This window comes from Sminthopsis crassicaudata, chromosome 5 (genome assembly GCF_048593235.1).
Source record: "Sminthopsis crassicaudata isolate SCR6 chromosome 5, ASM4859323v1, whole genome shotgun sequence".
Taxonomy (NCBI): domain Eukaryota; kingdom Metazoa; phylum Chordata; class Mammalia; order Dasyuromorphia; family Dasyuridae; genus Sminthopsis; species Sminthopsis crassicaudata.
The window spans coordinates 13,584,353-13,607,608 of record NC_133621.1 but is presented as its reverse complement, the minus strand read 5'-3'; the positions used below and the strand labels follow the sequence as shown (position 1 = coordinate 13,607,608).

The 23,256-nt window shown below is 49.5% G+C and overlaps 1 protein-coding gene across 8 annotated transcripts in view; it reads left to right on the top strand.

Moving 5' to 3' along the window:
- OSBPL3 (oxysterol binding protein like 3) overlaps positions 1-23,256 on the top strand; it is a 138,617-nt gene that overhangs the window by 9,873 nt on the left and 105,488 nt on the right. For all 8 annotated transcript variants that reach the window (XM_074268698.1, XM_074268697.1, XM_074268696.1 and 5 more), the window contains exon 2: positions 7,534-7,652. In XM_074268698.1, the coding sequence (XP_074124799.1) occupies positions 7,629-7,652 (24 nt within the window). In that variant the 5' untranslated portion in view covers positions 7,534-7,628. The remainder of the gene's footprint in view (positions 1-7,533; positions 7,653-23,256) is intronic.

Genomic DNA, 23,256 nt, shown 5'->3' with positions numbered 1-23,256 from the left:
AGTCCTGCCAGGGAGGAAAAGAAGAAGAGAAGGCTTTGTAGGTGGTGGGGGGATGGGAACATGGACACCCAAACTGTGTTTTCAAGGAAGCCAGGGGTTCCACGAGGTGGAGATGAGGAGGACAAGCAGTCAAGCTTATTTTTATTTAAAAAAAACCCTTAACCGGTGAGCTGCTTGTGGCTTTTTCCTCCCATGGAAATCAAAACCATTCTTGGATCAATGTGAGTAGAAGGAGAGGTACTGGAGGGGAAATGCGGATGCCATTGCACAGATAATTGTTGTGTTTGGAAGATCTCTTTAGTTGTGTGGAGAAAAATCTGCAAAGGTCGCCCCCTCCCTCAGCTAAGTCTGTGGCACGGTGAAATTGCCTTCTGTGGCTCAGGTTGAGGGCCTTTGTGCGGGTGTGTGAGAGACAGACAGACAGACAGAGACATAGAGAGATAGAGAGAGACCCAGAGAAAAAGAGACCGGAAGGGAGAGCGTGAGTCAGCCTAACATGCCTGCCTCGTCAAGCCCTCCAGAAAGTAGGCAGGAAATAAATCTTAAATAATGACGACATGCAAATTTAGAGTCCAGATTCAAATTACTGCCTTGTCACATTCCCCCAGGCCACGATGGTTTTCTTGTGTAGGAGTGTGGGTCTGGCGCTTCTTCTGCTCTTGGTCATAGAACCCCAATCACTGAATCACGGTAGGGGAGCAAGGGCGGGGTGGGGGGGTGGCCTGAGAGGGTGCTTTCATTGCTGAAAAGGACCAGAAACTCACCACCGGGGTGACTTTGGGAAACAGATTTAATTGAGACATAAGAGACTAACGTGTGATCTTCCTCCTCCCAAGAAGGATGGCAGGAAGGTTGTTTGGCTGTGAATGTGAGTCTAGGTCTGGCGCGCATTATTTAATATTTATTTCCTGTCTACCTTCAGAAGGGCTTAGGGAGGCAGCATGTTAGCCTGACTTTCTCTGTCTCTCTGTCTCTATCTAGTGTTTTGATTTGGTTCCTTCCTAGAGAAAATAGGGCTTAGGGGGAGAGGCCATTAGAGAGGCAGTGTGGTGTAATGGATAATGAACTCAACTTTCTGAATGCTGACCTTTCACCAGCGTTGTCTTGTTTGATACTCACAGCAAGGCTGGCTCACTAGTGCTGGCCACGACCCCCACTCTGTAAACTAAGGGAAGCCCATCAGTATTATTATTGATAAGTCTATCAGCATTTATTCAGAATGTACTAGATGTCGGAGAGTCGGGAGTGGAGCCAGTAGGGAGATGGAGTCTGCTTGAGCATTTCCTTAAAATGGAGGAAGTGACCAGTCAGAAGAACGAGCCACAGGGGTGGAGGGAGACAAGGCTGTCAGGGGAGGGAGGCAGCTTGTGGAGTGAGAATGAAGGAGGAAGGAGGTGCAGTTTTCTGGGCTGCTTTCCACCTCATCACGGAGTGCCTCCCTCCTCTGCCTCCCTCCTCTGCCTCTCCGCCATCCCCATGCCGGAAGGAGCAGTAATTGGGGCATGAAGCTCAATGGAGAAGGACGTTAGGGAACGGGGCCATGAGCTGGAAGAGTCTTAGTCATCACCTGGGCTAGTGGGGTCCTGCACTTAGAGCCAGCGGGAACCTTGGAGGCCATCATACCCAAGCCCCTCATTTTACCAAGGAGGAAACGGGCGGCACAGGCTTGAGGTCACACATGGAAGCAGAGCCTCAGTGTTCTCCGGTATAAGGGTCCTGAGAGGCCATGTGGTCCAGCACCGTCATTTACTGACTCGAGCAGAGTCACTTGGCCAAGATCCCCCGTGTCCGAGTGATAGAGGACAAAAAGGACTGGGCTGGAAATCCGGAAAACCTCAGCCTAATCCAAGCGTGGACACTGCATTTGGGAGAGCAGCTGCGTCCTTGACGCCTCTGAGCTGCACTAAGCCTGGCAGAGTCACCAGATTCCCACTGTGCGTCGAAAGCCATTTTTAAAAATTCCTCATCGATACGTCAGCATGGGTTTGACTGTTGATGTCCAGGCGTACTTGTCTGAATTCCAACCAACCCAGATTTACAAGAGTAAAAGCTAAAAATAATTATTATAAAACAAATCATTTTCATCTCCTCCCCTCTTAAAACACATGATAGAAATAAAATAAATAAAAGGGGGGGAAAAAAGGACATGCTGGCCAATGACCGGGACTATTTTGAATTAGACTAGCCATGGTTTCTCTCTCTCTCTCTCTCTCTCTCTCTCTCTCTCTCTCTCTCTCTCTCTCTCTCTCTCTCTCTCTCTCTCTTCTTAATTGAGCTTGAAGCAAATACCACTGTGTGGAAGCTAAACATGTAAGGAGGAAGTTGTGATTTGTTGGGGATCCTGGGGAGAGCTAGATTTTAAGATAGAGGTCAAGGGAGAAGCCGCCATTTGCCACTTCTTCAGTCTCTCCATTCTCCATGGATGGTTAATAGAGGATACTTTCTTTGACTCCTCCATGTGAAAATGGCAGAGGAAGAAACAATTAAGATTCCTTCCCCAACTTTCCCACCTTGGGAATGCTGTCTTAAACTTTTAAAGGTCAACTAGATGAGGAAACTGAGGTCCAACCAGATAAAGTTAGCCCAACAATCTAGCCTTTCTCAGCCTCAGTTGCTTTATCTGTAAAGTGGGATAATAGCAGCACTCAGGTGGTGACTTGCCCAGAGTCGCAACAATACTAAGGTGGGATTTGAACTCAAGTCTCTTTACCTTCAAGCTTGGATAACATCCTTTACCTTTAACTCATTCTTGGTCCCGTCCTTTTGCTCTCTGGGTCAGCCTTCTCTGGACATTCTCCAGGGAAGAAGCGACCTCCAGCAGCTGACCTCTTGCCTCTAGGACCTGGGACCCGAGTCAGGGTGGGAGGACATCTGAGAGGAGAAGGGGGGCCTCAGGTTGTCTCTCTTGGAGCAAATGAATGCATATTGGGACTGTGCTGTGTCCTAGACAGAACTTTGGATTTGGAGTTAGGAAGTCCCCGGTTAAAACCTGCCTCAGACATTTAGTAGCCAGGTGACCCTGAACCTCGGTTTACTTGTCTATAAGATAAAGGAGTTAAACTCAATTGCTTCTCAGCCTTAGAAGGCTCTGTGGCCTGAGAAGCCGTGACTGGAGAACTTCCCTTCTCGGCTCCGAGGATGGATGTTCACGCAGTGGTTTCTGGGACGCCAATTGAGCCGCTCCAGTGTTTCACTGATGGGGGGAGGGAACACCCGCCATCTTCTTCCTCTTCTTTTTTCTTGGTCCCAAAGAATTACACATTTACCCCAAGCTTTCTGTGTGTGTTCCAAGAATGCTAATTAGGCAGAGACACGTGCTTGCCCTTCCTTGATTGCCCCAGCATCAGACACCTGCATTTCTCACTAATTACCCCTCACTCCAGCTTGCTTTGTTTCTCATTCAGCCTTTTACAATAATCTTGGCTGCCAGGAGTCAGCATCTGCATGTGTTGGGGAGCTCGCTGGGGCTTGGCAGAAGAACACTTAAAAGCAGTCTCTGGTGCCCTTAAGAGGCGCTTGGCCCCTCCACTCCAATCTGGGTCTCTAGACTGCCTCGGTTCTTCTTTGGACCCAATGTTTTACATCTCGCTTTGGGAACTTTTTTTTTTTTTTTAACCCACAATGGAGTCTTTGGCTCTTTCAGAGCAGATTCCCTGCCTGCCCACAGGTCAGGCCTCCAAGGGAGTCTGGGAAAGTGGTTCATGATTTCCATGGGATTTTAGGGAAAGGTGTTTATTCTCTTGTGGTAGGAGTGGAGTCTCTTTTACTCTTGAGAAGGACTCCCTGTCAAATGGGGATGGAGAAGAGGAAACTCGGCATCAAGTCTGAGCTCCGTTCCAACCCCAAATGCCCGCTTGCTGGTCTGGTGGTTGAGTGCCGTGCTGGGCTGAGCCCATGTCAGCTTTTCCCAACCATGCTTGTTACCCCCTGGCAGTTTTCTGACCAGAAATCCCTGCTCTGAGAATTTAACTCTTTCATCTCCAGTAGCTCCACCCTGGGCTGCCTCCATCTCCATTGGTGAATCCCTCCATTTAAGGCTCTCCTCCGCCATCCCTTTCCTATTCTGGAACCACAGTCAAATCAAAACCTTCATTACTTTGGGAGAAAAACAATAACATTGATTTTTTTTTAAATTTCTGAAAAGGTATTATTAGTCTACTTCCCCATTGGTTTATTCATCATCCCTGAACCTTTACAAACCAAAATACCCCCCACCCCCAATACTTCCCTGTCAGCAGATGAGATAATCTGTATAAAGCACTTTGCAAATTTAAAATACATTTTGGTTGCTATTATTATCATCTTTATTATAACTCATAATAACAGAAATAACCGGTAATATTTATAGAGGGCTTACTATGAGACTCTATGCTAAATGCTTTAAAATGATGATGTCATTTAATCCTTGAAAAACTGTGGCAGGTATGTGTTATTACTATCCCCATTTTACAGATGAGGAAACTGATGAGGTAGAGCTTAAGTGACTTGCTCAAGGTCACCCGGCTAGGAAGTGCCTGAGACAGGATTTGAACTCCGTACTCTAGCTTTCTATCTACTGTGCCCACGTAGCTACCATTAATAAGAGATTTGCAGATTAAAATAAGTGAGATTTACCTCACACTGGCAAGAATGATAAATGATGAAGGAAATGAATGCTGGTAGGACGTGTGGGATGGCAAACTAGCCGATACCTTGCTCGTTGGTGCTCTGGAAATCAGATTGGAATTGTGTTGGAAAAGCGACTAAACGAGTTGTGTCCTCTGGCAGCCAGTGCCCCAAAGAAATGTCTCCCCCAGTAAAAAAATATTCAGAGGGGCGCTTGTTGTGATGCTGACCTTTGGAGACCCGGAGGGGACCCGGTGACCGGGGAAATGGCAGGATAGTTTTGGTCCTCGAATGTGATACTTTACCAGGAGCCAACTTAAGAACTGACGCTCAGGGCAAAGAAAGCGGGCCCCTAAAACAACCTCTCACAACTAGTAGTAGATGAAGGCGCCACGTGGAGATAACAGAACTTGGATCCCAGGCAAAGCTCCGTTCTGAGGTGGGAAACACTTTGCCAGAGAGGTGGAGGACCGTGGGTGGGGAATGGGACATGCCCCGTTGTAACTTTATCGGTCGGCTTGCTTTAACTGTTTCATTATCTTGAATAAAGCTGGGTACCGTGGGGGTGATAATTATTGGGCTAATTAAAATCCATGAACAAAATTGCACGTGAATAGAATACAGGCTACCCTAATGCAGTCATATTAAAGGAAGTGAGTTATCCAGAGGCTTTCTCAGGATTTGTTAGAGTTTTTATTAATTTCTCATTAATAATTATGAATTTCACCGGACTCCTCTCAGAAGTGCTCAGATTAAGGAATGAAGGCCTGATTAAGGACCTTATGTGCTCTACTGATGTGATCTCATTGAAAGTACTTACGGGACGCCCCACCCTAAGGTTTCTGATTGTGTTTAGTTGGCAGCAGAAGTTTGGAGTGTGGGAACCTGAGAGCACAGGCCGGTCCTGGCTGGGGGTGGAGGGGGATGGGAGAGTGGGGGAGGGGGAGAGCCCAACCCAGCCATGGCTCAGGAAATAAGTCCTGGCTGGGGGAGGAGGAGGTGGGGAGACCTGAGCTGCAGAAAGATTAGGACTGGCTCAGAATCACATACTTTGCAAGTATGGAAGGGAGGATCTGCACCCGTCTTTCTGCCCGCAATCCCAGCCCTCTAATCCACTCTGACCAGTCACCTCTTAGAACTTAGCCCAGTTAGCTAATTCCCCGGCATTTGTGAAGGGGGAGGAAAGGGTGTCCTGTGGGTCAGAGATTCCTAGACTACTAGGATACTGGAGGGGACATTTGAGGTCATTCCGTCTCCACTTGGCTGCCAGAGCAGTATTCCTAAAACCTAGCAGGGATTCAGATTCTTCCCAACACAAAAACACTCGGAAGTTCAATAAAATGGCACTTGGGCCTGAAGCCCCTTCCCGCCTGTCTCCCCCCGGCCTTTCTGTTACTGCCCTTCCCACTTTCCCCCAGCCTGACTTGCTCCCTGCTCTCCGGACCTTTGTACTCATGGGTCTCCCGTACCCAGAATCCTCCCCTTCCTCACCTGGCTGAGCGTAACTCCACTATCGCCCGCAGAGGGCTTTCCCAGCTTGTCAGAGTTCTCTCCCTCCTGAGGTTACTTTCTATCTGCTTAAATGCATCACTCTCCCCCCACACACTGTGTGTCTTACCCAGGCTGGAAACCAGCCCAGTCCCGTTGCTGATGAGCCTGGAAGGTTTGTCAATTATTTCTTATTCATCCTGTTTTTAACCTGCTTTGTATATATTTATGTGCTGTCTCCCCCATTACAGTGTAAGCCCCCTGAGGACAGGGACTGCCTTTTGCTTCTTTTAATGTTCCTAGAGTTAGTAGGGTGCCTGACACATTGTCCACTGATTGGTTGGCCCTCCTTGGGTCTGACTACTCCATTTTCTTGGCAAAGATACTGGAGCGGTTGGCCATTTCCTGCTCTAGCCGTTTTGCAGATGAGGAAACTGAGGCGGACAGCGTTAAGTAACTTGTTCAGGATTATGCAACTAATAAGTACCTAAGGTCAAATTTGAACAGGAAAACTTGCACTCTCTCCGTTATGGTCCCATATGTATCAGAGGTCCAAAGTCAGCTCATCGGCACATAGTAGGTATTTAATCTTTATTAAATCAGTCAGATTCATTGCATTTGCCCCCTGAGGCTTCATCCTATAGGTGAGGAAATAGGCTTGTTCTGGATCACACAGTAGGTTCACAGTAGCCTTGATGAGTTGGTGTAGAGTTAAATGTTGACCTTGGGTGCCCTGCTGGAGGCCTCCTGTGGGGCCATGTTTGGGGTCAGACCACCCGGTCCACAGAGATCGATTTATTCCTCTTACTCTGGGTGAGGATGCTCTCCAGAGGAAGGAAGGACCCCCCGCCTGCTTATGGACCAGGCTGTTATTCTTGGTGCCCCGAGGCTCCCTCAAATACCCCCCACTCAGCCCCCAAAGAAATTCCCGTCTGCCTCTGCCTGCTGCCCTTCTATAATGCTTAGCTATCAGAGACCAGAGCCAGGAAACTTTTTCTCGGCCGGCTTGGCTTAGACTTCCATGCTGAACTGTAAAAATCTGTCCCTTTGAGACCGTAATCCATGCAGTCGCTATCGTGGCTCCAGAAGATCAGCCGTGCTGCCCCGACTTCTCACAGAGCGGTGGGGGGCTCAGGGACAAGAAAGGGGCAAAGTTTTTGCACTCAGCTTCGGAATCCATTCTGCTTGTCTGGGTGTGTTTGTTACAAGAGTTTGGTTTTTGTATGGAAGGGGACATGAGAGAGAAAATGGATTGTTAGGTGAAAAAATAAACGTTAAATTAAAAAAAGACCTCTGTTTATCATAGTTGACGAGCATTTGTTAAGCACCTACTATGTGCCAGGCACTATGCTAAACACTGATGGTACAAAGAAATGTTGGGAAATAAAAGCATTTGTATTTGCGCTGCGTATCTGACTGAGCCTTCTGTTTTGCTTTCAGGAATCTCTGAGCTGCCTTCTTCCCTCCGCCCCCCAGAAGCCTTTGCCTGAGGTCTCAGCTGCCGGGGACCTTCTGGGCTGCGATTCCAAGCGGGGATGGCTGCAAGCCTTCGAGAGAAGGTAGGACTTTGGTCACGGGTTGGCGTTTGCGAGGCCACGGTGATTAGTCATCTGTGACTTTAGCTCAAGGTCTGCAGCAAAGGTGCGGTGATACAGAGAGCCGTCCCTGGGCCGGCTGGAACTCCGCAGACCTCTGAATCACCCATCGGCCTGTCAGCAAACATCCGACGGACCAGAAAGAATTCACCGGGCCCACAAACGTTTGTTAGAATCCTAATCTGGGCCAGCCGTTGGTGAGGGGCCCGAGATAGAGGCAGGGCAGACTCTGCCCTCGTGTAGCTTACCTCCTGTTAGGGAAACCTAAGACATGATGAGAAAACATAAACCATAGACGAGAAAATTCAGGGGAACGTGGGGGTGGGGCAACAGGAGGGCTCGCCAACAAGCTGCTGGCACAAAGAGGGATTTCAGCAAATGGGGTTTGTAAAACTTTGAGGTCTGCAAAGTGTTTTCCATGTGAGTTTGTTAGAACCTTGCAACAAACACCTTTGGGAAGTAGCTACTGAGGGCATCTTCCCCACTTTCCAGATGGGGAAATGGAGGCTGGGAAGTTAGCGGGCATTTAATAAATTTCTGTTGCAATGAAGCAAAATGGGTCCATGCTGAAAGCGTGCTACGTCCCTCTCACTGTGCTGAGCAGGGTGTGAAGCAAGAGGCTCACAAGGGGCTTCCCTGCCTTTAGAGAACTCGAGGCTGCTTAATGTGGCGTAATAGAACTCGAGGGGCCTGGAAGCGCTGCGAGGGCGAGCCTTGTTTGGTTTTTGCCCTGAATTGTTGGGAGAAAGAGCATCAGGTTTGGTTTCCTAATGAATGATTGAAACATTTAATAAGCGCTAAATCCTGGGAATTCTGATGGCAAAGCAAGTCCAACACACCCTGTTGTCTAGGAACTGACCCGGTAGTGGGGGAGATGGTACATCTGGAAGGTCTTGGCTGAAAGGCAGATTCGAATCCTGGTTCTGTTGCGAACTGGTCGTGTGATCTTGGGCAAGTCCCTTTACTTTTTTAGGTCTCAATTTTCTTACCTATGAAAAAAGGGAATCATAGCTCTGTTGTGAAGTCAGTGATACAGAAAATGTACTTTTGGATGCTTAAATCCTTGGCAACTAAGTGGGACGCTGGATAGAGTGCCGTGCCCGGCGTCAGGGAGACCCGAGTTCAAATCCAGCCTCAGACACTTGGCTCTGTGACCCTGTGTGCCTCAGTTTCTCCCTCTGTAAAATGAACTGAGGAAGGAAATGGCAAAAGCACTCCAGTATCTCTGCCAAGAAAACTGAAAGGGGTCACGAAGAATCAGATGCAACTGAGGAACAAATGCTAGCTTTACTGAACTGGTTTGGAGAGTGCTTGAATGGACCATGGGTGAATCATTATTATACTAATTTCTCCCCGTGGGAGAGACAAGAGGTAACATGAAGCAGTTGGCAACATTTCAGAGAAAACACGCTGAGTAGCAGAGTGTGCAGGAAAAACGCTCACCTTGGTGTTCCAAGGTGAGCTGTCCGGCCTCATTAATCAGCAGGCTTTTGACAGAGTAATCACGTTTTTACAGTTTGGACCAAAGTCTAGTTAACCTGGCTGCGAGCTCCCGAGAGGGAGAAACCATTGTGCAGAAAGAATGCTGTCAGGGCTCGGCTGGGAGACCGAAGGGGATGCCCGAGGCGGGGAGGTCTCAGAGGAACTGGCGCCCCAGTCTTTCGCCCCATGGTGATGGTGGTGGGAAGGACTGGAGCGTAGTCTCTTGGCGATGAGAGCCCACGGGTCAAATCTCTGAGTGACTCCGTCTTATTTATCTGCTTTTGGCTGTTGGTTCAGCGTCTTGTTGGTTCCCCTTCCATGGACGGCCTTGGAGAGGAAAAAGTAGCTCAAGAGGCTCAGCTCCAGCTCACAGCAGTCAGTGATTATGGCTCTGAGACAGAGGCTTCCCTTGATTTCAGGAAGAGAAAATGGAGCTACTTGGGCGTTGGGGGACTGACAAAGCTGGCTTATTTTAGACCATGGCTGCAGTGTAGCTTTAAGACCTTAAGACCTTTTTTGATGTTTCTTGTGTGGTGTTAGCATAGTGATCAGAAAACAGGAACTGGACCAGATCTTCGAGGGCTTCTGCCTTATAGATGAGAAGACTTAAACCCAGAGACAAGAGGGAATTTGCCCAAAATCAAGGGGAAGCTCAGTTTTAAATCCAGGACCTTTGTCTCCAAAGCCGCTGCTCTATCTAATGTACCACACAACCTTTTTTATTTAGTGATTTCAAGCCTTGGTGGTTGTTTTCATGTCATTTAAAAAATTCTGAATTTAATAAACCCCAAATAAAATGAGCATTTCCAGATGCATTGAAGAAAGGAGAAGGATTATGCATTAAATTGCAATTCCAATATGTGGAACTAGTATTTACTTAAGTTCAATTTGTAGCCTTCCATACTTTCCTGCTTGTTTGTGATTCTTTCTAGCCTTCTTCTACTTACTTTTTTTTTTTTTTTTTTTGAGGAGAGAGGAGGGGGGGAACTCCTATCCCTAACTACCTTTGTTTCCTCCAATGCTGAAAAAAGAAAAACTGAAACTCTTGTAACCCCCCCCCCCAAAAAAAAAAAAGTCAAGTAAAACAAATTCTCACGTTGGTTGTGTCCAAAGATGTCCGTCTCTTTCTCGAACCCATCACTTCTGTCAAGAAGCAGCTGGCATCCTTCATCACGGGTACTCTAGAAATGTGGATGGGTCAGTGTACTCACAGATTAGAGATTTTAAGGTTTTCATTTTTACAGCATTGTTTTCTCATAGGTTTTCTCCTGGTTCTTCTCACTTCACTCTCCATTCATTCATGAAATCTTCCCAGGTTTCTTTGAAACTGCCTCTTTCATCATTTATCATGCTCTAATATTCCCTTATTTTCATGGGCATCATTTATTCAATCATTCCTTAATTGAGAGGCATCAGTCTGGACTCCCTCCCTGAAGGCTGATTCTTCTTCCGGCAGGCCACAGGATAATTTGGAGGCTATAAAGCGCTTTCCAAACCTTAGCATTCTAGGGAGGTACAAATATTATTATCACTGTTGAGAGTAAAGGATGGGAAAAGCTACTTTTCTGGTCTTACTCTGAGATCCCAGCTGTCAGCATCCCAACCAAATTATTTTTTCCCCCTAAAACTTGTATTGTTGAGAACTTTTAAAGAAAAACCTGACCCAGCATTGTTAGGTGATATTTCTTATTAAAAGTCAACAAGAGAATAAGAGTTTTCCTTGAAATTGAAATGAATGTGGTTCTGAAAATATTCGATACTTTCAACATTCAGTTTTGAAAAGAAAATTGGATATCTCCAAACTTTGTGTGATCTCAAAATACCAAGTAAAACAATCTTTAAATTTTAAATGTATTTCTTTAAATATTTCCAAGTTACGCGTAAAGAAAAATAACAATCCTTTTTAAAGATTTAAACATTTTTTAAAATATTTTAAAATTTGAGTTCCAAATTTTTCCCCTCCCATCTCTCCCCTTTGAGAAGCAAATATAGTGATTATATATATATATATATGAAGTCATGCAAAACATATTTTCCATATTGCAGGACACAGACACACAGACACACACACATATATAAAACTAACCAAGAAAAACAATAAAAAATGTCTGCTTCAGTCTGCACTCGGAGTCCCTCAGTTCTCTCTCCGGAGGTGCAGAGCATCCCTCATGATGGGTGCTTGGGTATTGCCTTGGATCGCTATTGATCAGAGCAGCTGAGTCCTTCACAGACAGTCATCCTTACAATATTGCCATTACCGTAAACCTAATCTTTAAGAACAAACCTGCGAATCCTCTCAGGCTCCATTTGTGGCAGAGACATCTGGGAGCATCATCATCTGCTGCAGAGCAGGGCCAGCGTGTGACCTCTGGTTGGGATGCGTTGTTCTGTCCATGTGTGGATCAAATGACTTCTTTTTATACTGAGACCTCCGATTGTACATGAAGCAGTATGGCGGAGGGGTCAGGTAGGGATTCTGAGGGCCTGGATTTGAATCCTGCCTCTTCTATTTACTACCTGTGTGACCCTGTGGAACTCAGTTTTGATTTATTTCCACAGACTTTAAAAAAAAACAACCTCCCTTACTGTGTTCAGGCTGAAAATTCTTTTTTTTTTTTCCCTGAGGCTGGGGTTAAGTGACTTGCCCAGGGTCACACAGCTAGGAAGTGTTAAGTGTCTGAGACCAGATTTGAACTCGGGTCCTCCTGAATTCAAGGCTGGTGCTCTACCCACTGCGCCACCTAGCTGCCCCCTCAGGCTGAAAATTCAAAAACAAAATAGAAGATGAATCCATTCCTCAAAGGGCTTACTTTCAACCAGGGGAACATGGCGTGTAAAAATAGGATTCTTTTGTTATTTATTCTGAAAGATCCAATTCAGGCCCGTCCAACAAGCAAATAGGTGCCTTCTCTAGCCAGTGCTGAGCACTGGGGTATGGAGGACAAATGTTTCCTGCCTTTAGGGAGCTTCCATTCTACAGCTTGGACACGGGAGAGGGGACGATGATGAATAGAAGGGTCTGGTATTTGGCGATGCAATCGCTTTGGAACTGGACTCAAACCAGATCTCTGGGTGAACACAAATCCCCAGAGGAGAAACGAGCGTGTATTCCCCCCCCCCCCTCCACTCACATAATCATGACGGGGCTGCATTTGCTTTAGCCGCATCGGTTCCCGTTCAGAACCTGACTTTGACCTGAACATGTGCTTGTCCTTAGGGAAACAGCAGGAAACACTAATGCCCCTTTTTCTGGAGGAAGAAAGGATTTCTGTGCAGACCCGTGGCTGCCAAAGCCAAGGAATGAATCCGTCTTTGTATCCGCCGGTGCAGGGATCCAGGAGCTCATTGAATAGCCTGAAAGACCAGTGTGTCAAAATTTCGAATTTTTGATCCTTCTTTCACATAGCGGTGCTTTTTTCCCCTTTTACTTTTCCAGTCTTGCTTCACTGAGTTTATTTCTTAGTTTGACTCCAGTAACCTCTACTGGGGGGAGCCAATAACTCGGATCCAGGGAGCTAAGAATCTCACCCCTGATGTTCAGTCCATTTTTAGCTGACATATTTCTTGCTTGCCTCTATCTTGCCTGAGGAGCTCTATTATACTAAACATTCCCGGAGAAGACATAAATGGCATCCTTCTAGGTCCCTCCCAGTTCCAAATCCATGATCCTCACAGGGTTTTTGATAGCATTTCGCTTTGCCTTCAGAAGCGGCAGGGGCTGGGTTTGGAGTCAGAAAGCGCTGAATTGAAATCCCAGCTTTCTGACTAAACTATATGGGAGGGGATCTCAGTTTCTCATCTGCAAACGGAGCAGGTTGGGCTAGCTGGCCTTGGAGTGTCCTTCTGGTGCTAATCCTGTGATTCTAGCGAGTGTGACTCTGAAAAGTCAAATGCTAGGCTTGGGAAGGAGGAAAGCAGAAGGTGAAGAGAGAGCCAAAAATGAAGCTTGCTCTGGGTGGAAGCCAGGAAATGCCATTCTATTTGGCAGAAAAGCTCAGCCTTTTGGGAACTGATGGTTGTGTCCAGTCAGAGCGAGCATTAATGTCAACATCCGAAGGAGAGAAAAGAGAAAGAGAAGGACCCACTTGGTTGGGCTGTACCTCAACATGTCTAAACACTTGATGGATTCTCTCCATGTGAGAAATGGAGGAAAGCCAGGACATTGCCTCTGACTCTCATCTGGAAGTTTGGTCCATGTGTAAGAACTGATGGAAGAGTCAGAAGGCCTCAGGCAGCAAACACTCCAAAGGCCCCTCTCTAAGAGGGGGGGAGCCAAGGCTCCTAGGAGACCACTGCCCGGCTTTAGCGGGAAGCGTGACGAAAGGCTCCCAGGATTACTTCCTCCGAGGGCGTAGGAAGAGAAAAGGAGCAGAAGGCTTGACTCGAGGTCTGGCTAAGCTGGACTCTTTGTAGCTGAAATGGAGAAGAGTAAAGAGATGAACTTATAGAGTGTATCTGACCAGCTGCCACCAAATGGTACCCGATCAGTGGATGGAGGGGCAATATGGGGGAGAGGCAGTGGCTCGTAAGATGAAGTCTGGAGTGCCTGAGCAAGGATGTACTTCTGAAATCCATGTTGAAGGCAGAAACAAAACAAAACAATCCTCCCCTCCAAGCCCCATACTTTACAAAACCTCTAACCCATGGAGGAGAAAACGCAAGGAATGGATAGGAGGGCCAGTCTTCTGGTTCCAGATCCGGTGCTCTGTCTTCAGCCCCAGCTAATAGCTTATATTTTGTAACTTTCTGTCCTGTTTTGCTGTTGTAATTTAGATGCTACCAAGTTAAAGTACTTTAGATAAGAAATTGACTTCTAAAAAGGAAGCCAGTTACCCCATTCCCATCCCTACCCACAGAGGAGAACCTTAATTAAAATCCCTGATAAAATACTAGCTATATCCTGGGGATATCCCTGAACTGTCTGCCTCAGTTTCTTCAACTGTAAAATGGGAATGATCTCAGTATCTACCTCATTGAGTTATTGTGGGGCTGAAAAAAAAGATGAGATAATTATCGTAAAGTACTTTGTTGCAGAACAGGTGGACGTCTAGAAGAAAAAACAATGCCAGAAAAAACCCATTTTTCTGAAAAATTCAAACTGATTTTTAGCCTTCAGATATTTGAGGGCCATTTTGTTTGACCTTTGGATTAACATGGCCATGGCGGGATCGGGAAAGTGGGGGCCGTGACATGAGGGAGGATGGGATGCTTCATTTGTCTCTTTGACGCCATGAGTCAGGAGTGAGCCCTTCCTCGCGCCTTGCTCTGCCAGCCTCCTGACAGCTCTGAGAGGCCCGTTAGCTCCTGGGTTAGCCCGGCACCAGAAGGCTTCGGATGAGTGAGCACCGAAGCGAGGCAGGCGTGGGCAGGGGCAGAGAGAGGCTCGCCCTCCATTTTGGATGTGTCCGGGCACACTGCCATCGGCGTTCAAGGGCAGAGGGAATATTTTGGAAATCCTGCCTGAGGCGGTCTTTGGTTTGCTTGTAGGCTCCCGGGCAGTGAGGCAGGGTGGGATTCACGGGGGCTCTGTCAGGGTTAGGGTTAGATGAGAGAGGTGGAAGGAGAGGAAAATGACCTTTTAAGACACCAAGGCTGTTTTTGTGTTCCTCCGTCTCCTAGTCAGTTTGTTTCCAGTTTTCCACCTGGAGTTGAACAATTGACAAGTCCTTTTTGTTTAGGAAAGCTTGGAGACTCCAGTTTGGAGGGAGATGAGGTAAACATCCTTTCCAGCCCCGCCTCTGCCCTCCCCTCTCTGACACTCAGGGCCGGTCTCTGAAGCACTTAGGAGCCCACGGGCGTTCTCCCCTGGCCAGGCTGCTGATGGATTTCTCTGCATTATACGCTTTTGTTAAAAGGGCGACTTCCACTCAGAAAAGGAGAGAGAGGTATAGATTAATGACTACTGATGGGAAAAGAAAAGCAGCATTAAAACATTTCTATTTTAATATGCACAAAACGGAAAACGCAGGTGAAAGCATAAATGATAGGATAATTTACTATTACTATTTATATTAGTTAATATATATTATTACATATAACATATGATTAATTATGATAATTTGCTATTACCAATTGTTACTGATAATTATAGAATATTAATTACTATGTTGAATTTTCTATATTCTTTTGAAATAGTTTATTATTATGAAACCTTTATTAAGCATCTGCCTAATATGTGCTGGGTGGCTCAGTGGATGGAGCTCTGGGTCTGGAATCAGAAAGACCTGACTCCCCCCAGCCATTACTGGCTATGAGACCCGGGCAGATCACTCTGGCTCTTTGTTGCCCCCTCATTGTCAGGAAATCCCCAGGGAAGGCCTGCGGGTGCTGTGGGACATGGGGAGCTGGTCAGCACCGGACAGCGGCCGTGGGCCGGGCACTGGACCCAGTAATTTTACGTACATTTCTTGGGGGTTTGTTTTTGTTTTTTCATTTTTGTGGATCTCTAAATTCACAATAAAAAAAGAAATTGAATTTAAGCTGGTCTTGTGCTCTCTGCTGCCATCCCCCCAAGGCAAAAAGACCAGGATGAAGCCCTTGTTCTGGGATTGAGGTCATCTGGTCCAAGGCCTCGTTTGAGGGAAGTGACCCAAGTCCTCCCCGTTTGTCGTCAGTGGGTAAATTCGGGGCAGGGGGTAGAGGCTGCAAAGATTACATCAGGAAAAGCCTCTTAACTTTCGTTCCCAAACACCATCCCAGAGTGGAGTGCGTGGTTTGGGGGGGCTCCACCTCATTGGTGGGCATCTGCCTGAGACAGCCAGGGGGTGCGAAGCGCGTGGGGCACCTGGGCCGGAGTCTGGAGCTGTGAGTGCAAATCCTGCTTCTCAAGTACCTGTGACCCCGAGTTAGTCGCTTTGATCTTGGTTTCCCTCCGTTTCCTCATCTGTGAAATGGAGGTAGAGCAGTGCCGTCCTGCCCATTTACAGACTCCTTCTCTGGCCTTTCTCCTGGCGATGAGCGGGTCTGATGCATCTGACCTCATCTCAGCCCTCATCGGACAGTTCGGCCAGAGGCTTGATTCCTTGGTGTCCCGCGGGAGCTTCGTCCTTCCCCAGCTGGAGGCGAGAAAGCAAACTGTGCGCTTGTCGGGAGCGGGCCTGGGCCTGCGCGAGCGTGGAGGCGGCCGGTGCTGCCCGGCTCAGCTTGGGCCCACGCTTGGTCGGAAGGCTGGGTCCAAACGGGAGCAGATCAAGGGTTCTTTGGGCAGGATTCTTCACCGGCCCTCGCTAGGTCAGCGCGCTGTGCGCCTTTGGAGCCATTTGTTAAGGCCCAGCGGAGGCGTTTCTCTGGTTGTGCGATCCCGGGCTTGGAGCCGGAAGGAGTCTGGGAGTCGATCTGCTCCCCTGGCAGATGAAGCCAGTGGCTGCCCGGGATCCCGAGGCAGGAGGGAGACAGCCCCTCGGACCCCGCGCTCCTGGGAAGGGAGCTGTGCTCCTCTGCGCCTGCGCCCGGGCAGCCAGAGCAGGGAGGGACAGCGGGCACAGCGGGCAGCCTTTCCTCTGAAGCAGCTCTGAGTCTTCATCCCTAGAGAGGTGACTTGGGAGGGCTGGAGGTGTCAGAAGGTCTGCATCGGGCTTCTGCCTGGCACATGCATGGGCCCCGGGCCCCGGGCAGCGGCTCTGCAAGGCTTGGTCCAGAAAAGGTGCCACGGACGCTGGGGGAGGCATTCCTCAGTGGTAGTGCCTTATAGTGGGGAAAACACTTCCTTGAGCTCTCTCGGTCCACCTCTCACCCACCCGTCCACCAGTCTAGCCTTCTGTTATTTATGCATTCATACTCTCCCCCCTTCTCCCTGCCTCCCTCCTTCCCCTTTCCTTCTCCTCAGTCCCTGCATCGATTGGTCTCCAAATATTTATTTAGTACCTGCTGTGTGCCGGCCGTGCTGGGCACTTGGGACAGACATCAAGTGCCTGCCAGGGCCCACATCTGCAGGACAGGGAGGAGGCTGAGAACATGCAGATAAACACACCCAAAGTGGACATAAGGTAATTCGTCAGGGGGCAGGGAGGACCCCACAGCCTAGGGGGGCGGGGAGGACCCCACAGCCTAGGGGGATGGAGAGGACCCCACAGCCTAGGGGGGTGGGGAGGACCCCGCTGTGGCCTAAGGGTTCCCTGGTGTAGGAAGTGAAAGCAGAGTTGAGCTCTGAAGAAAGCTTGAGATTCTAAGAGACTGAGGTGAGAACTGAGTTCATCCTGTGCATGGAGGAGGGTCCAGCCGCTGCAAAGGTGTGGAGGTAGGAGATGGAGTATCACAGGTTAGGTTCCGTTTGGCTGGAGCACAGAGCCTGTGGAGGGGAGTGATGAATACCAGGGCCAGAAAGGTTGCGTTCTGTCCCCGGAGAACTCGACGGCAGCGACTCCCCTCTCAGTTCCTGTGAGCACGACCGCGCCATGCCCGCTGTGCACGAACCTCTCGAGGGTCTGTCCCATAGAACCTCGGGATGCTTGGGGCTCTTTCAGGGAAGCCGTGGGGCTTTCCCCTCCCTCCCTCCCTTGCCCTGGTTGTCCTGCCCGGCTCCCCATTGTCTCCTGCCCCTGAGGGGAGCAGTGGGGGTCCGGGGTCCGTGCTGCCTGTTCCTGGCCCTCTCCGTGGGCCGTGGCTTCTGCGTCGAGTCCTCACCGTCTGGGCCGGATGGAATCACTCTCTGCAGCGTCTCCTCCCCCTCCCGGCCCGGCTCCCCCTTAACTTGGCATCAATGAACACCTCCTTTTAGAGCCTGATCTATTCTGGAAAATGGAGGAACTAACACCGCCCCCTCGCACTACTCCTCTCCCTCTCTGTGAGGATGCTGGGAAAGGCAGCCTGAAGACCGAGGCTCCCCGCAGGCCTGGCACGGGCCCCTGGTCCTGGGCCCTCATCCTGGGCCCCTGGTCCCGGATCCCTGGTCCTGGCAGCTGCACGGCCTTTGGAGGGGCTCAATAAGGCTTTGGGGGAGGCAGGGAAATAACAGGGGTTCTCAGGCGTTTGGAAACAAGTCCCTTCTGGAAGTGGGCCTCTGGCCCTGGCTTCCAGTCCTGTTTGGAGGGTTTCACTCAGATGGTCTAGACTGGGGTTTGACCTCTTGGCTGCCCCTCTGTAAAACGAAGGGAGGACAGGACCAAGGACTTGCAGCTGCAAGGGAGCCCTGGCCACACGAGGAAAGTAATGCCAGGAAAAGTGACTGGCCCAAAGTCGGTCAGTGTTGGGGAGAGACCCTCTCTCTGCAGCAGCTCTTCTTCCCCTGGCCCTTGGGTTGGTCTAGGTGGCCCCTTCCGGCCCTAACTCCTTGACCCTGTGGGCCTGGGTCTTCCCAATAGGGAGACAGGCCAGTGCTAAGTAACTCTCCTGATCTCTGTCTCCTCAGTTAAATGGAGGGGGTCGGGGGCAGGTTGGAGTATTTGGTCTCCAAGGACTCTTCCAGCTGAAACTTCCGGCTCCGTGGGGCCCAAACGAAGGAGGCCGAGTCCCCCGGGCCGGGGGCCGCCAGTTGCTCTCCATCCTTCTCGGGCTGGGAATGAGACCCTTGCGATCGGCTGGGTGCTTCCCTTCTGGGGGGCTGCTTTTTTTAGCTGCAGCTCAGTTCCATTCATATTTAAATAGACCTCCCACTGAAAGCGCTGGCTCTGGATGGCAGACACCGAGATTTGCTCAGTCTGGTGGCATATTTTGAGATCTCTCAGGCAGATTTGCAGCAAACCTTTGTTAAGGGCGATGGAGCTCCTGAAGTGCTTTCTAATTCGTTTGTTTAGACAGGCAGGAAGGAGTCCATGGGCTCTCCTTTCCCCTTCTCCCCCCAGCCCAGCCATTACGGATGCCTCTTTCTGTGTTGTTTTGGTTTTAGGGCATTCTCGCCATTAAATAGATGCATTGATAATATCCGGGTTTAGCCTGATAACCCTGGGAGGTCATTATCTCCAACCCTGGGAGGTCATTATCTCCATTTTGCGGAAGAGGGAAGGAGAAGGAGAAATGGTTTGCCCCGGATCACAGGGAAGTGTCCAGGCTTCCTGTCTCCTCCAGTCCATCACCTCCGTGCCTGTGAGGGCCTTCCCTGAAGTAGCTTATGGTCCATAATGGGAGATGGGCCACGCGCCTAAATCACGGGGACCTGGTAAGCGCCGGACACACGCACAGACCAAATAAATGGGGCCTTCGAGGAGAGAAGGCTGCCGTCTATGGGGGCAGGAAGGGGAGCTTCGCAGAGGAAGTGTCCGGCTGCAGGGATTAGCATCCCGGTCCATAGAAAACACGGAAGGAAAGTCCAGGCTGTGTGCCTGCAGCCGTGGGTCCGACCCACTTGGGATTCAGTGTAAAGGAATGGGGGAGATGGGACGGAGAGTTCTGTGGGCAAACTCAGTCTGTAGCTGGATGGAGGCAGAGAACAATAGAAAGCTCAGACTGCGTCCTTTTCACGTCTCGTGTTGAGTTCCGTGCAAGCGCTGGCTGATGCTCCTTGGGCGGATCTGCGATTTCGTGGAGGAGAGCGCTTCTTCCACCGAAGCAGATTGCGGCCTTTCCGTCCTTTCCAATTCTGCACAAGTGTTACTTGTTCTTTAGAAGGCTTCCCTGGGAAAGCCAGCCACCCTTCTCATTGAGATCCCGGGGAGAGGGACGGGCTCTGCGTCTGTCTGTCTCTGGCTCTGTCCTTCCCGCACATCCGGCTCGCTCACACGCCCTCTAAGAACCAGCCGCTTTTGCCATGACCCGTCGCCCTTGAGATGAGCCGTGTTTTGGAGCTTCTGAGACACCGGTGGTCCGTGGCTCACGGCCGTCCCCATAGACCGGTCCCGCTGAGGTGGGGACTGTGTTCGGTCCGTTTCATGCTTGGCCCAGCGTGGTTGCTGGGTTGGTCAGTTTTGTTTGGCTGTTTTTCTTCATTATGAGGGAGAGTTCTCGGGGAGGGGGGGGGCGGTGGGCATCCGGAAATGTGCAAAAAGATTAGGAAAACTTTGAAAGAGCTGAGCTTTCGAACAGATGAACGATTTTGATCTGTTAAAAAAAATGGACCAATTGGCAGCCTTGTTTCTTGTGTCGTCAAGCCCATGCTGCTTCTTGCTCAATTCTGGAGGTGGCTCATTAGCATCTGGAACATGTCCAGCAGGTCGATAGTGACAGAATAACACAGATAGAGCTTGGAGAGGGATTCATGTCCTGCCTCTGACACAATACCTAGAAAGCCGCTTCCCCCCTCTGGGACTCAGTTTCCCCACCTGTAAAGGGAGGGTTTTGGACCTGATGGCTTCTAAGGTTTCTGGACCTCTGGTTCTGTGGTCTGTGGGCTGCTTCCCATACAGCTCTGTGTCAAAGTGTGGCCACTTGCATTAAAACAAAGAGTCTTGCTAAAAGCTTAACAAGGAACATCACTGTGCAGAGCACCAGCGAAGATATTTTTCATCCACTTTGGTCTTTCGTGTGAATGGTTAGCTTGTTTAGGACTCCATTGGGAGAGGAGCGTTTGCCTTTCTGTGGATTTTTCTAAGGAGGCTTGCTGGGCCATTCTCAGTCCCGCAGGTAGCATTAGGTAAGCATGAAATGAAGGAGGGAGAAAAGCCGGAGATGGGGGGCTTCCTGAAGGAGGGGCCATTTCTAGCCCTGTAATTTGGGGATTAAGAGACTGAATGGGTTAGCAATACTCAGATGATGACATCAAATGGGATTAAGTCCCCGTGAAGCTGCCAGACCAGCTTTGGAGAAGGCAGGCTGAGATTAGGTAGAATGCCCATTGTGCTTGGATTTGGATCTCTTGTGTACCCGGGAAGGGGACAATCACAATCAGGAAAGGCCTCTTCTGGGGCCCCGCCTTGAATGGAAGGAGTGTCAGAGGTGGAATTTGAAACCAGGGCCTTGCACCCTCCGGGACCTGTGATGTCTCCTGTGGAGGAGGAACGTGATGGAAGGGGGTGCATGGAGTTCTGAAGGCTGGAATGTCCCATAGAACTCTAGGGGGAACTGGACGGGCTGTCCTTTGAGCCTCGCAACAACCCCTCCCCTTTACAGAGGAGGAAACCGAGAGAAGTTGTTGGTCACCCAAGTAGTACTTGAGATCACACTTGAATCTGGTTTCGCTCTCGCCATTGCGACATTGCACAGAGTTGCTGCTAGAGCAGTTGGTTAAAACTGGCCGCTCGCCGCGGCTCTGGAGCCAGAGCCGTCTCTGCTCCTCCGCCTCCCCTGAGCGGGGCTTCTTGCCCCGGGTGGACGATTCCTAGCCCTGGCTCTGGGGGATAACAAAGGTAGCAAAAGCAGCAGATGTTTACACGGCACTTTGCCCATACCTTCTGTTGTTCTAGAGAGCTCCCAAGCTGCACCAGTGGCCTTATCACACCGCTGACAGCTCAGTGAAAGGAGCCCAGGAATCAATAACGTTTTCTATTCTTTTTGGTCCAGATCTCAAAATAAACAACGGATCCTAATTGGCAAACTGAGTCAGATTTTCAAGTCCTTCACTTCTTCTTCAGGAAAAAGTCAGCTCTGGAAAACTCGGCTGCCCCGTGACCCGAGGACATCGTGTCCTTTTTGCTCATGCTCGGTCACTGCCCCTCTTGGCGTCCCTCGCCGGTAGAGAGGTGGCTGAGAGCCGGCTCTCCTTGCGGAGTTCCCCGGGAGCCCAGCTGCAAGAATACACACTCTCCCTTTACCCAGGTCAGACAGGATGCCCTTTTTCTATCGGACTGTGGCCTCCAAGAAATCCTGGGAATCAAGGCGCTGGAGCCGCTAGGTAAAGAGTGTGAGTTTCCTTACTCGGAGGCTGCTGGGAAGAGGGATCAGACTTCTATTGTGGGAAGGAAACTCAGACCATCTTTTACGGATGGGGAAACTGAGCCCCATCCGAACAGGAAGTAGCAGAGCTGGGGTTTGGATGCAGGTCCCCTGACCAGAGTGGGAGAAAATGGTTTTCTCACATGAGCATCACCTTGGACAGTTCGTTTGGCTGCTGGTTGTCGATTTACTCACTTTTAAAATGAGGGGGTGGGATTCGGAGCTCTCAGTTCTTCATCGCTAAGTCAGTAGTCCTTAGATTAAATATAATTGGGTACAATAGCTACATATCCGCAGCACACACGTTTGCATGCAGACTGCAGAGCTAATTGTCACACCAGGGCAGCTGTTTGGCGACATTCTTCTTGAAGGAAGACTCTGTGCAGACTCTCCCACCCTCGTCTTCCTCTTCTCCATGCCTGGGAAGCAGACCCTCACTAGCAAGCTCCTGGCTCATTTCATCAGGGGTTTCTCATTCTGTGCCAGGTCCCCTGCTAGGGGCTAACGAGGAGACAAGACGGAAGCCATCCCTGCCCTGAGTGCCCTAACAGTAGTGGAGGCCACTTCTGGGCGATGGGAGAGAAGGCCCTTGTTGTGATCGTTGGATGGGAGGGGCCACAGTGACCCCAGGGGAGATGGTCCTGGGGGCTCCAGTTTCAAATTCCACCTCAGACACGCCCCTCCTTCCCTGCAGTGCTTGGGCCCAGGAGAAGCCTTTTCTGATGCCCTCGTGTCTCACGCTTGCTCCCTCCTGCCTTGACACGTCTGCCAGCGGAATGGAAACTTCCCGAGGGCAGGTCTGTGTCTCACTCTGTGCCTAGCACAGGGACCTGTTAGGGTCTTTTAAATGGTCAGCCCAGTGCAAACAGGAAGTTGAACTTGAGCTGCCCATTTAAAAGACCTTTGGTCCCTTAAACAGGGACCTTTGGACCTCCTAGTGTCCAGGTAAAGCTCTTCTCAAATTCAGTAAAATAAAATTTTTAAAATGTAGTTTTGTCCAGAGATCATAGGCTGTTGTATAGCTGTCAGGCTACATGAAAAGGAAGCAATAAACGTGTTGGAGGAAACTGGCCCTTTCTCTTCTCTGGAATAGTGCTTGTTTGTTCCCAAATATCCGCCCAAGTGGGCCCGCTTCCTAGCTGGGGCTCCAACTGAGCAGAATGTTCTCTTCAGCAAAGGTATTTCCAGACCTACAAGGACGCTAAGCTCAACTCCCTTATTTGACAAAAGGGTAAACTGAGCCCTTAGGTACCTAATTAAACACAGGTGATCGGCATTTAAGGCTGAACAAAAATGGAATGGGCTGCCTTGAAAGGGATTGAGTTTCTCCATTACTAAAAAGGTT